Source organism: Colobus angolensis, unplaced genomic scaffold (genome assembly GCF_000951035.1).
Source record: "Colobus angolensis palliatus isolate OR3802 unplaced genomic scaffold, Cang.pa_1.0 Scaffold128, whole genome shotgun sequence".
In the NCBI taxonomy this organism is placed as follows: domain Eukaryota; kingdom Metazoa; phylum Chordata; class Mammalia; order Primates; family Cercopithecidae; genus Colobus; species Colobus angolensis.
This window is the reverse complement of record NW_012114030.1, coordinates 47,976-60,200: the sequence shown is the minus strand read 5'-3', so window position 1 is coordinate 60,200 and position 12,225 is coordinate 47,976. Positions and strand designations below refer to the sequence as shown.

General features: G+C 54.7%; 1 protein-coding gene across 2 annotated transcripts in view; it reads right to left on the bottom strand.

Annotated features, from left to right (window-relative positions):
- Positions 1-3,177: 3,177 nt before the first annotated feature.
- Positions 3,178-12,225, bottom strand: part of KDM8 (lysine (K)-specific demethylase 8) — an 18,793-nt gene continuing 9,745 nt past the window's right edge. For both annotated transcript variants that reach the window (XM_011933453.1, XM_011933454.1), the window contains 6 exons: positions 11,145-11,311; positions 9,875-10,007; positions 8,919-8,963; positions 5,849-5,998; positions 4,486-4,578; positions 3,178-4,406 (listed from right to left, as the gene is read on the bottom strand). In XM_011933453.1, coding sequence (XP_011788843.1) covers positions 4,242-4,406; positions 4,486-4,578; positions 5,849-5,998; positions 8,919-8,963; positions 9,875-10,007; positions 11,145-11,311 — 753 coding nt within the window. In that variant the 3' untranslated portion in view covers positions 3,178-4,241. The remainder of the gene's footprint in view (positions 4,407-4,485; positions 4,579-5,848; positions 5,999-8,918; positions 8,964-9,874; positions 10,008-11,144; positions 11,312-12,225) is intronic.

Genomic DNA, 12,225 nt, shown 5'->3' with positions numbered 1-12,225 from the left:
TCCATCCTCACACTTGTTAAGTCCCCATCTTCACGCCTCTCTTGAACCGCGGCATCAGTCAGGATGCTTCAGTCATGACAGAAAAGCCAACTCAGACTGGCCGAAACAAGGAAGGACTTGGCCACAGGGGACTTGAGAGGCCTGGTCTAGGGGCTCCAGCGAGGTCACCACACAGCCATATTTCTGTGTCTACTGCGCTCTCACTGGGCTGGCTGCATGCCTGGGGCCTACGAGGTGGTTCCCCAGACATCCAGCTTTCTTCATGATAGCAAAATAGCTGCCACGCTTCTGGGCCTCACACGTCATGCCCGGGATCAGGAGGAAGAGGGTGGCTCTCACTTGGTGGCTCCCACACCCTTGCAAGCATCCTCATGGCCCATAGCTCCCACGTGGACACCTGCGAGGTGGGGACAGGATGATCTGACTGGCATTGGAAAATCACACCCACCCCGAAGACAGGGGTGGGGCCGATCCTCTCAGGCCACGTGGCTGAGGGAGCAGGGGCCTTTCCCTAAGCAAATTGAAGGTGTGACTGCATCTTCAATAGCCTCAGAGGCAGTGGGGAGTGAACTTGGACTCTGAATTGGTGGCTGGCCTCCCCCGCTACAGGCAGGAACATCCCCCTTTGTTCACCTCCATAAACCCAGGGTAGGGCAGGTATCCAAGGCTCAGTGAACCAATGACCCCTGCTGGTGGGAGGCTCACCCTCCCAGAACCAAGTCTGGGCTCCTGAGCCCTCAAGCCCACCTTCCCATCAGTGAGGCAGCCGGGGACCCAGTCCAGCCCTTCGTCAGTGGGCAGAGACACGCCCATTGGTAAGCCCAGTGTGTTCAGCCAGTGCCAGCCCCAGCTGGCCTCACCAGAAGAGGGGTTTTTTGGAAACGTATGAGGTGGCTTGCAGAAATGACAGGAAGGCAAGACCAGTCTAGAATGGCAGACCTTGGAATAAGGGTCGTGGATGTCAAGACAATTCTGTGACAGTGGGTGCTGCTGCCACAGGGGGTCAGCTCCAGCCTGTCTATGCTCCTCCCGACGTGCCCTCAAGATGCCAGTCCAGGGAGGAGCTGTACAGACCTGCCAGGACCGCATCCCTGGGGCAGAGGTCATTCTCCAGAGCGCAATCAGTGTGCCGTTCTGGAAGAAGGGAAGATGGACGCCAGGAGGCAAAAAGCCAACCAGCAAATACCGCCTTCAGGAGGGGCCAGGTTCTGGTCGTTCATTCTCTGTGCTCGAGGCAGTCCTGGCTGGGGACTCAGGAAGCCTCTGGGCACTTCGCCATTGGGGACACTGGCCCTCCTACTGCTCGTCTCTCCTGCCTCCAACACCTCCACGATGACACCGACGTGAACATCCCACAACACACACTGGCACTCACCCAAAACCCTCGTGAGGAGTTCCGGACACTGGCCTGGCATTCAAAGCCTTTATTACCCCGCCAGCCTTCTCTTTCACTGCCATGCTCCCCCGCCGGTGCCCCTGACCTTGTCACTCAGGAATTACGGACTGGCCTGCTTCCCAGGTCCCCTTGTAGGCCCTTGTCTGCACAGCAGCTGCAGACCTGTCCCTCCCAGGCTGAGCCCCCCAGTGCCTTCCCCTGCTGGTCCCCCAGGCCCCGTGGCCTTGATCCCCCCTTCCTACCCCTCTCTGCCCCAGCCGCCCTGACTCCTACCTCCCGTCCCCAGACTGGGGCTTTCCTGTCTCAGGGCTGCTGTACCCGCTGTCACGAGCTGGGCCTCAAGTCTCACGGCCAATTCTGGATTCCTAGTCAAGCTCTTGCTCTTCAAATGTCAACTATCAAAAACCTCTGGCCCCACCAGTCCATCCCTGGCTGCCATTTTCCACCGTCACCCTGCTCTGTTGCTTTCATGGCACTAATCATGGCGTGACACTGTCTTGTTTTATTCCCATGTCCTTATTGCCCCGCCCCGCACCCCAGCCTGACGCCACTGTGTTAAAAGACCACGAGGGCAGGGGCCTCACCTGGTCAGTGACAGGCCTGCTAGCTGTGCCCTGTGTCTGTGATGGCAGTACCTGTGTCCTGGCTGCTGTGGCCACATCTCGGGCAGGGGCTCGTGCACGTGCCTCTCCTTGGTCTGTGACCCACTATTCGGCGCTTGGGTTCTAAGCCGGCTTCAGAGTCCACCGTCCCCGGAGGGCTGAAGTCCCCCTCAGACTGGGATTCCTAGGAACACCGGAACCTCAGCCACAGGGCAGGACCATTTCTCCTTTTCCCGTTCCTCATCTGACAAGGGACATTTGCGGGAAGCCTCCTGGCCAGGATACCATACGTTAATGAACGTGGCCTCCCGTGCCCAGCTTTCTGTCACGCTATGCTACAGATGGGCCATGGGGCCTGCCAGCTGGAGCGGATGGAGCGGCTGGGCCACTAGGAGCTGGGGCCACAACCCGCCTGTCCTTCCACTGGGGAAGAGGTGTGAGTGACACATGCGGGCCGAGAGTCACAGCCTTCTGTGGCCGGGCAGCCACCGCTCCTCACTAATGGCGAACCTGGTCATGGGGCGTCCCTGTTTTATGCCTCCCTACTTTCAGGGGTGTTGACATCTGGTGTAAATTCTTCCTATGAAAGATTAGGTAATTCACTATTAACAATGGCAGGGAATAAACAATGTCCTTGCAAGCAGCTGCCCATGGAGCCAAGTGGACTCCACTTCCAGATAGCTCTTGTGTCACTCCCTGGCACACCCACGGCCCCTCAGCAGCCCACTCCCAGGATGAGTAAGTACCACGGCCTCTCCTTGCCAACAGCCAGCTTTCGAGATTGCAGATTCTGCTGGTGTCTGCTCAAAGGCCGAGAACCCCCGGACCTACCCAATAAAGGTCAAATTCCTTGGCCTGGGTACAGAGGGCATCAGGGACTAGAGTTCCAGCTGCCCGTGGCCACCTTCCCATCCCCCTTCTAGTTACCCCCGGGTAGCTACCCCCTGGCCAACCAGAGGCGGCTTGATTTTTAGCTAAAAGACAAGCAGCTGAGCCAGTGAGTCAAGGTGCTGGCAGGATGGCAGCTGAACCCTCGGGGCTCTTTTTCCCAGGCCTGTCTTGGAAGAGGGGAAGAAAGAAGCCAAGGCTGGCATGGTGGCTCATACCTGTAACCCCAGCACTTTGGTAGGCCAAGGTGAGAGGATTGCTTAAGCCCAGGAGTTCAAGACCAGCCTGGGCAACATAGCAAGATCCCATCTCTATTTAGTTTAAAAAACAAAAAACAGAGGGCTGGGGAAAGTCTTAATGGCCAAAACATAAAACAAACCTGCGTGCACACAAACAAGACACAATTACAGAAAGCACGGAGCCTGGGTGTCCCCCTGGCCTCAAACCTTCCACCGGTTTCAGAGTCATTACTTCTGGGGGATGGTGACTAGAAGGTGGCTAGAGGGAGGCTTCCAGGGGCTGGTGATGGTTTAATGGTTTCTTCACTTGGGAGCCTGCTCCTGGATGAGTGTGGGTGAAAAGTCATCCAGCAAGACCTTCGCACTTCACTGCAGGCAGGTGGGTTATCCTTTAGCCACGAGGATGACAGAAAGCTCCCACTGCCCAGCAGGGGTCTGGGCTCCCGAGCAGGCCTCTATGGACTCTCTCCTGTGACCTGGGCAATGCCCAGCTCCCTCCAGTATTCAGGCTGTGGTGTCCAGCAGGCCCAGTTACGGGAAGGAAGGGCAGAAGGATCAGAGTAATTGGGATCAGTGGCAGCGGCTAAGGTTCATGCAGCAGCAGGGGCTCGGCACTGCCTCCTCGGCCCTCTGTAGTGAGGACTGGCCTTGCCCTCTTTTCCACGTGGGCACAACGAAGTGGGGGATCCCGGCCAAGTCACGCAGCAGGTACGCAGCGCGGCCGGGTCTGAGTCGAGTAGCCAACCTCAGAGCCCACGTTTCACCGCTGCCCATGTGACCCACCCGTTTCCCAAACACGTTAGGCTTTCTGATGCCGGAGTCCCCATGCAGGCTGTCTGCCTGCAGGGTCCTTCTGGGCTCTCCTCACCTTCCTCTGTTATGCACCCCCAGCCTGGAGTGTGCTCCTTCCTGGGCAGCCCCCGCTCTGTGCCCGTCCAGTGCTGAAGCTCAGCCGCCCAGGGCTGCCACTGGGCAGTGAAGGCTCTTCAGGACACAGCTTCAGTCCTGCTTGTCTCTATAGATTCCAGGACCCAGCACCAGGTGGGGCACAGAGCAGGAAATCAGTGAACAGATGAATGCTGTCTGCATGTCAGGCCCTTTCAGCTCCTAGCCCGGCTACGACCACCAGAAGCTGACCGAGAAGCTCAAATCCAGAGCCCGCACGTAATGCCAGTATTGCACGGGTATGAACAGGATCTCTCCAGGAGACAGGATGCAGGACAGGAATGGGGCCTTGGCAAACTCGGGGAACTTCTCAAGGTCAGGATCCTCCACGTCGACCTGAAGGAAGCAAAGGACGTCATCATCTCTGGGGCAGTGGGGAGAACCTGCAATGTCACCCCGGACCCCCAGTGCCCACCTGGCTCGTATTATGGAGAAGGTGCGTGTCATGAGGGTACAGAGCCCCCGACTCCTGCGGGGAATACAGCTGGATGTACTTCCTCCCCATCACCTGGGAAGAGAGACCCTGACAGTCAGCTGGTGGCCTCACTCCGCTGCTGCCCCACGCCCACCCTGGCCTCTGTCCCCTTCCGCATGCTGCTCCCTGGGCCCAGCCTGCCCTTCCCCTCCACACATGCTTACAGTTCCATGTGTGTGTTTTTCTTGCTGTTTTATTTTTTAGAGACTGGCTCTCAGTCATCCAGGCTGGAGTGCAGTGGTGCGATCATGGCTCACTGGAGTCTCGACCTCCTCCCTCCAGAGATCCTCCTGCCCCAGCCTCCCCAGTAGTTGGGACTACAGGTGTGCCCCACCACACCCAGCTGATTTTTGTATTTTTATTTTTGGTAGAGATTGGGTTTTACTACGTTACCCAGGCTGCTCTTGAACTCCTGGCCTCAAGTGATCCTCCTGACTCAGCCTCCCAAAGTGCTGGGATTATAGATGTGAACCACCAAACTTGGCCTAAAGGTACGTTTTTCTTCCAAATACATTTTGGAGCCCACCATTATTAGGCACTTGTCCATGCCAGGCACCACTTAAGTGCTTTACGTGTGTTAACTGATTTAATCCTCTCTGAGGTGGTTTATCTTCACTCCCATTTGGCAGGTGAGGAAACTGAGGCACAGAGAGATTAAATGAGCTGCCCAAGCTCACATAGCTGAGGTGTGGCAGGGCTGCTGTCCGCGCCAGGCAGGCTGGCTCCCGAGGCCCGGCTCTTAGCCCACTCCTGAGCCGCCTCTCTGGACTGGTCTGCTGGGGTAGGAGAATGTTCTCCTTTACTAAACCTCTCTTTGCCTGTGAAAACTAAGGTGGTCTTACAGCAGTAGACAGAGGTGCCTCCCCTTGTAGCAAACCCATCTGCTCCTCTGCCTGGGTCTCAGGAAAAAACCTCCCAGTGACTGAGAAAACTCCTCCCCCGACCTGCCGCCTCCTATTTGGAAGAAGCTGGTCTGGATCGGATGGGTGGCAGGCGAGGGAGGGGCAGAGGGACCAGGCACCCGCGCCAGCACTCGCTCCCTCTCCCGAGGGCTCCCCTGTGAGGGATCTTGGGAGGGGCCCACGCAGGAGGACAGCCGCTTCTGGAAGCAGGAAGCAGCCGACTGCAGAGGCCTTCCTGGGCCTGGCGCCGTTTGTGGGTTTGTTTTCTATTTTTGTCCTCATCCCCTTCAGTGCTTCTTGTTTCTTTTTAACAGCCCGGTGTTTAAAGGCAGAGAATGTGGCCAGCCAGGTGCTTGGGCCAGGAGGAGATAGGAGGCCACTATTCCAGTTGCAGCTCCAACCTGGACTAGGAAGTTCTGCTGGGGATCCTGATGTAGGGGGGAGATGGTTCCCTGGGGACCAAACCAGGCATTGATGGTGATCTCCTCCTCCTCCCCATCGCCCAGGCTGCAGTAGTCGGGGATGCTGATGTCCTGCTTCAACTCTGGGATCTGTGGGTGGCAGAGCAGACATGAGAGGTGGGGATCCGGCCGGGGACACTGCAGCCCGGAGGCCAACGAAGAGGTCATCCATTATGTGTGTGTATGTGTGTTTGAGAAAGGGTCTGGCTGTTTCTCAGGCTGGAGTGCAGTGGTGTGATCTCAGCTCACTGCAGCCTCTGCCTCCTGGGCTCAAGTGATCCTCCCACCTCAGCCTCCCTAGTAGCTGGGACTACAAACATGCACCACGCCTGGCTAATTTTTTTTTTTATTTTTACTTTTGTAGAGACAGGGTTTCGCCATGTTGCATAGGCTGGTATCAAACTCCTAGACTTAAGTGATCCACCCGCCTCGGCCTCCCAAAGTGCTGGGATTACAGGCGTGAGCCACCATGCCCGGCCCTCGCCTTCCTAGTTTTAAAAGCCAGGGTAGGCACAGAGGATCTGTTGCCATACCTGGCAGCAACAGACTGGGCATTGAAACTGCCTGATGAGAAAGACAGGTGTGGGCCTGGGTCTGTGCTCTGAGCTTTATATAAAGCATATGATGCAGTAAGGGTGGGGTGGCTCCCCACGGCCTCCGACAGAGTTATATTATATGCCACATGTCAGGCGATCTCGGATGTTCATGGCGGGGCAGGGCTGCGGTGGCCTGGCCTCCTTTATTTATTGTAATTTTTTTTTTTCAAAGACAGTCTTGTTGTGTCACCCAGTCTGGAGTGCAGTGGTGCCATCACGGCTCACTGTAGCCTCAACCTGCAGGGTTTAAGTGATCCTCCTGCCTCAGCCTCCCGAGTTGCTGGGACCACAGGAGCATGCCACCGTGCCCGGCTAATTTTATTTTTGTAGAGATGGGATCTTGCTATGTTGTCCAGGCTGGTCCTGCTTGGCCTCCCAAAGTGCTGGGACTACAGGTGTGAGCCACTGCACACGGCCCTGGCCTCCTTTAGACAAAGCTAGGGTCTCAGAGTGAAAACACACCACTTTAAGTCCACTTCCTGTCCAGACCCTTAGCAGGCACCTCAGTTACCTCTGGGGTTGAACCCACCAGAGCAGGCCACCAGCCCATAGCCCCCAGGCCACAGAGAACCCCAGGGTTCTTCACAGGACCCTGGTTGGACCCGGCGACCTTTTTCAAGCTTGAGAGGCATGAAAACAGGGTTGCCAGGGGGACACAGGTCTTTTTAGAGTCACCGCTCCCCAGCCTGAAGGCACCTGCAGGTGGACACTACCATTCCTTCGGGAGCAGTGACGGTAACTTCAGGCTGCTGGCTCAGAAACCAGTGTGTACCAGGAAAAGCTGGAATGTTCTCCCCGCAGGGAGCTTGGTCCCAGACACTGCTATTCAGACCTTTAAGAGCCTGTCTCAAATCAGCTGTGCAGAAACGCAGCCGCGCCTGCTGCTTAGGACTGAAGTACAAGTTCGCAAGCTGAGGTCCCTCCCAGGGCTGCTGGGGGTTCCTCCCAAAGGTAACACCCAACACTGCTGCTTCTGACCAGAATTGGCCCTGTGGAATCTGAGCAGAAACTATGACATCATCAGGATTTCTGAAAGGTGATTGGCTGACCAGATCATGTTGTCAGAATCACTGGCCAAGGATGCACAGACCCCAAGTGAATCAGTGCTCCTGAGATGTGACTGATAATTGAGGTAGGCTTAAACTGATGGCCAAAATCTTCTAGAACACAGGGTCTCTAGGAGAAGTCAGTAAGAGGTTCTAGGACAAGAATTTGGTAGGAGCCCCTGAGCATCCTTTACGTAGAGAAGGTTCTAGAACACTGTCCTTGCCACATGGCATGACAACACCTGGGCATGGGCTGCTGGGACTTCTCCAGGGTCCTCTCACAGCATGATGGACACTCAGCTCTGGGACCCAAGGTAAACACCCAGGCAGCCCTCCATTACCCGAAACGTCTTTCAAGTCCTGGTTCATCTTGAAAGTCACTGTGAACTTGACCTTCTACTCCTAAATATACCTCCTCCTGTTCTACAAAGTATGAAACAGCTGCTCCAGGACAGGGAGCCAAGGTTAACTGTGGCTTCCAGGGTCCCCAGCCCACAATGAGGCCATGCCCCCAGGATGACTGGGGTCGGGGGAAAGGCGAGTCTCGGGATCACACAGTAGCGACCCGATTAATTAGAATCCCCCTTTCCCTCACTTAGCAAGTGACATGGACAGGAGGTAGCATGCACAAGTCCTAATAGGGAGGCTTGGGGAAGAGAAACTGCCAGCCTCCTTTAATGTCAGCATGAAGCCTCCTGGCACAGAACCTACTGTCCTTGGGTGCCCCATCAAGACAGGGTCAGGCAGCCCTGGCCTCAGCAGTAGATACAGCAGCTGAGCAGCATCCCAGGGCCCCACTGCAAAGGCTGCAGAGGTGCGACCCCAGCCCACCTCTGGCTGCGGCCCTGACCCCGTGCGCCTGGCCCTATTCTTGAATCCTGCCAAGTGCTGCCTCCCTGGGCACTCCGGGCAGATACCACAATAGCCAGGTCCCTCCTGGGTGCCCCAGCTCCATCTATTTAGTGTTTTGGGGACCTGAATCTGGGCGTCTTCCCTGATCTTCCCTCCCACCCCCACACATCCACCCACGTCCAGGGTCCGGCAGTTCACACCTATCTTGAACTGCTCCACTTGCCAGCATCACCTCTCCTTGCACCACAGCAACAGCCCAGCCAGCCACCCGGTCCGACAGCTGCTCCCTTCATCTCTGAACAGTGGCCCCTGCAATCCTCGGAGCACTGGCGACCCCCAGTGTTTCCTGTCACTTTAGGAAAATGGCTCCTTGTCACCTACGTCTTGTCGACTTCCCAGCCTCACCTGCTGCCTCCCTCCTGCTCACACCCACTACTCCAGCCGCACTGAGCCCAGGAGGGGAGGAGAGGGGAAGGTGAGAAGGTGACGGACAGAGGAGTGTGGACTCAGACTTACCTGGTCAAAGAGCTGGTGCTGAGCAAGGTAGCCGACGTCCCTCGGCTAATCCACCGGGGAAAACCAGAGGCGACACAGAAAGCCCAGTTAGTCGTGACAGATGCCCTCCTGCTGCTGCTGTCCAGCTGGCCCCAGCCCCAGCCCTGCCACCCTTCCACTTCATCCTGAGTGGTCCTCTCCAACCCTTAGAGGCCCTGGGGCAGCTTCAAAGAACCTCTCCAGCACTAGGGTACCCAGTTTGTAAAGCACCGATCTCCCATCTGATTGGCAAGCATTTTCATAAAATGGCAACAAACAGCGCAGGCAAAGTTGTAAGAAAACAGACACTTGTGTTAATTGCTGGTGAAAGTATAAGTGATTAACTTTTGGGAAAAATAAGCTGTCCTATCCTGTCCTGTCCTAATTTTGACAGGGCCTGGTTCTATTGTCCAAGCTGGAATGCAGTGACCTGATCTTGGCTCACTGTAACCTCTGCCTCCCAGGCTCAAGCAATTTGCTCCACCTCAGCCTCTTGAGTAGCTGGGATTATAGGCACGCACCACTACGCCCAGCTGATTTTTATATTTTTTATAGAGACAGGGTTTCACTATGTTTCCCAGGCTGGATCGCTCAAGCGATCCGCCCGCCTCAGCCTCCCAAAGTGCTGGGATTACAGGTGTGAGCCACCATGCCTGGCCACTATTAAAATTTTAAATACACATACTCTTGACTTAGCTGTCCAACTTTTGGAACCTACTGAATTATACTCCCCTGCCCCTTAAAAAGGACCTGACATGAATCCCTCATGTCTGCTGGCTGAGCAGCCTGCCTTCCTCGCTGTGGTCATCCCTCTGACCACAGACTTACGGACTGGCTCCTCCAAAACCTCCCACTGCAACACATGGAGGGTTATTTGCCTAAATGTTCTACGCTCTCTCCCTTCCAAGTATTAGGGGAAAGCAGTCCCCATGATGTACCTCATTCACGATGTATTTGCTGATGAACTCGTTGACCGTCATGAGTGTCTGGGACCACTCCTCGTCTGTGTACCTCGAACCAACTTCCACCGGGACGGTTCGGCAGCCAGCGATCCCTTGGATATACTCCAAACTAGCAGAAAGACATACATTGGCGTCATCACTGCTAATATTTTTGGGCATAGTACTAAGTGTGCTTTGCATGTGGTCCCCTTTCATCCTCGGAAAATGTCATGTGCAGAGACGAGGACTGTCATCCCCAGCTTCACTGATGAGGAAACGGGCACGGAGAGGTGGGACTCCTTGCTCAAGGCTGTACAGCTCCTACACAGTGCTGCAGAGCTTTGCAGATAGGGCCAGGAAGTCTGCTTGGCTGGGCTGCTCTGGTTCCCTGCTTGCCAACGGCCTCCTCGCTTCTTTCTTTGCTCATTTTGTCACTAAGCTGAGAAACTTTTGAACAAATAGTGGGCAGCGCGGCGGGTGCTGCAGTGAAGTGCCCTGGGCTCTGCCCTCTAGCCTGGGACTGATTCCAGGCCTCATCAGGTACAGGCCAGGGGATCTGTGGAGGTTACTGAACCTCTCTGAGTCCTTGATCCCCATTTACAGAATGGGGGTGATGACAACACCTGTCCTAGTGCCAGGTACATAGTAAAATGCTTCATTGAAGGCTTGCTGTGAGGAGAGCTCCTGCAATGGGAAGTCCTCTACATGTCTCGGCGGGTACCATTCGCTCCGCTAAACCACAAAACAGGCCGACTCCATCTACCTTCCTGGAGAGATGCCTCCTCATTTCCAGACTCATGCAGAGCCTCCCATGACAGCCACGCTCCAGCTGCCTGATCTGATCTCTCCATCATGAATCTGAGAAAGGACTAGAAACGAACACAAGAGACCACAGAATCCCTCAGAAAGAGAGGGGCTGTCTCTTGGGTTATTTCTGTGCTTAGCCTCAGGGCCCTGAGATGGTCGGAAATTGCCAGGATCCTGCAAAAATTGCCCAACAGACACCTCCTAGGACTGCCACTTAGGGACTCATTAAAAAACCACTTAGGGCGAGGAAGGTAGAAGGTAAGAATCTCATAACCTGCAGCATACATTCAGAGCACCTTACTTTCCTTTCTTTTTTAACCCCTAGGCAATCAGTCCAGGGCTGCTAGTGAAGCATCTACAAGGCTGCATTCCTCTGGGGATGGTCAGGGGAGGAATTCAGGGAGCCCTGGGGAACCCTAAAATGGGAAGAGGGACCTCACCTCCCTCAGTGACCACCCACCTCCACTTCTGCATGCACGGCCAGTGGTCAGCCACGCCTTTCAGGATCACGGGCCTCCCTGGAACCAAAAACTGCTCCCTGAAATGCTGGAGGGACGGACGGTGCAGCCGGGGGACTGTTCTTTCTAAGTTCACATCTGGAATCGAACCATGGTCCGTCTTTGCTTTCTGTTTAAAATCAAAACAGAACAAATTAGCAAGCACCTCAGGAGGTCGACATTTGAGGCATTCCACCAGGAACCTGTGTCAGGGGTAGGAGAGCTCAGCTGTCAAGAGTACCAGTGACAACAATAGACAACATTTGCTATTATTAGTGCTACTATTACTAGTTGCTCCTCATGAGATCAAGGTGGTTTTCTTCTTAACCATTTCATTAAAAATGTTTGTTTCATTATAAACTGCTTTCACAGAAATTCCGCAATAAAGGAAAACTTACTATCTCCAACTTCATCATCTTAAGGTCTTCTCATTCCTGCATGTTCTTTTCCCATCTTAAACACACACACACACACACACACACACACACACACACACACACAATATCTCTGACCCACTGGGGGTAACAGCAACGATGAAGCAGCAGCCCTGCCTCTCCCCTCCAATCATTTATCAAAAGCAGTTTCCACGTGGCCACCCAGTCCTTACAGTTTCTTAGGAGTGGCTGTACCATCGTTTACTTAACCATCTCCCAACTGGGTGACCTGAGTAAGTTACTTGCTGCTTGAGAGCCTCAGTGTCCACAGGTGTGAACCTGTTGGAAATGGCCAGCCACAGTGGCTCATACCTGTAATCCCAGCACTTTGGGAGACCAAGATGGGAGGACTGCTTGAGCCTGGGAGTTTGAAACCAGGCAACATAGAGAAACTTCCATCTCTAGAAAAAATTTAAAAAGCAGGGCATGGTGGTGCACGCCTGTAGTCCCAGCCACTCAGGAAGCTGAGGTGGGAGAAATCACCTAAGCCTAGGAAGTCAAGGCTGCAGTGAGCTATGTTTTTTGTTTTTTGTTTGTTTGTTCGTTTTGTTTTGTTTTTTTCGTTTTTTTTTTTTTTTTTTTAAGTATAAGGTGGGCAGGTAAGGAGGAG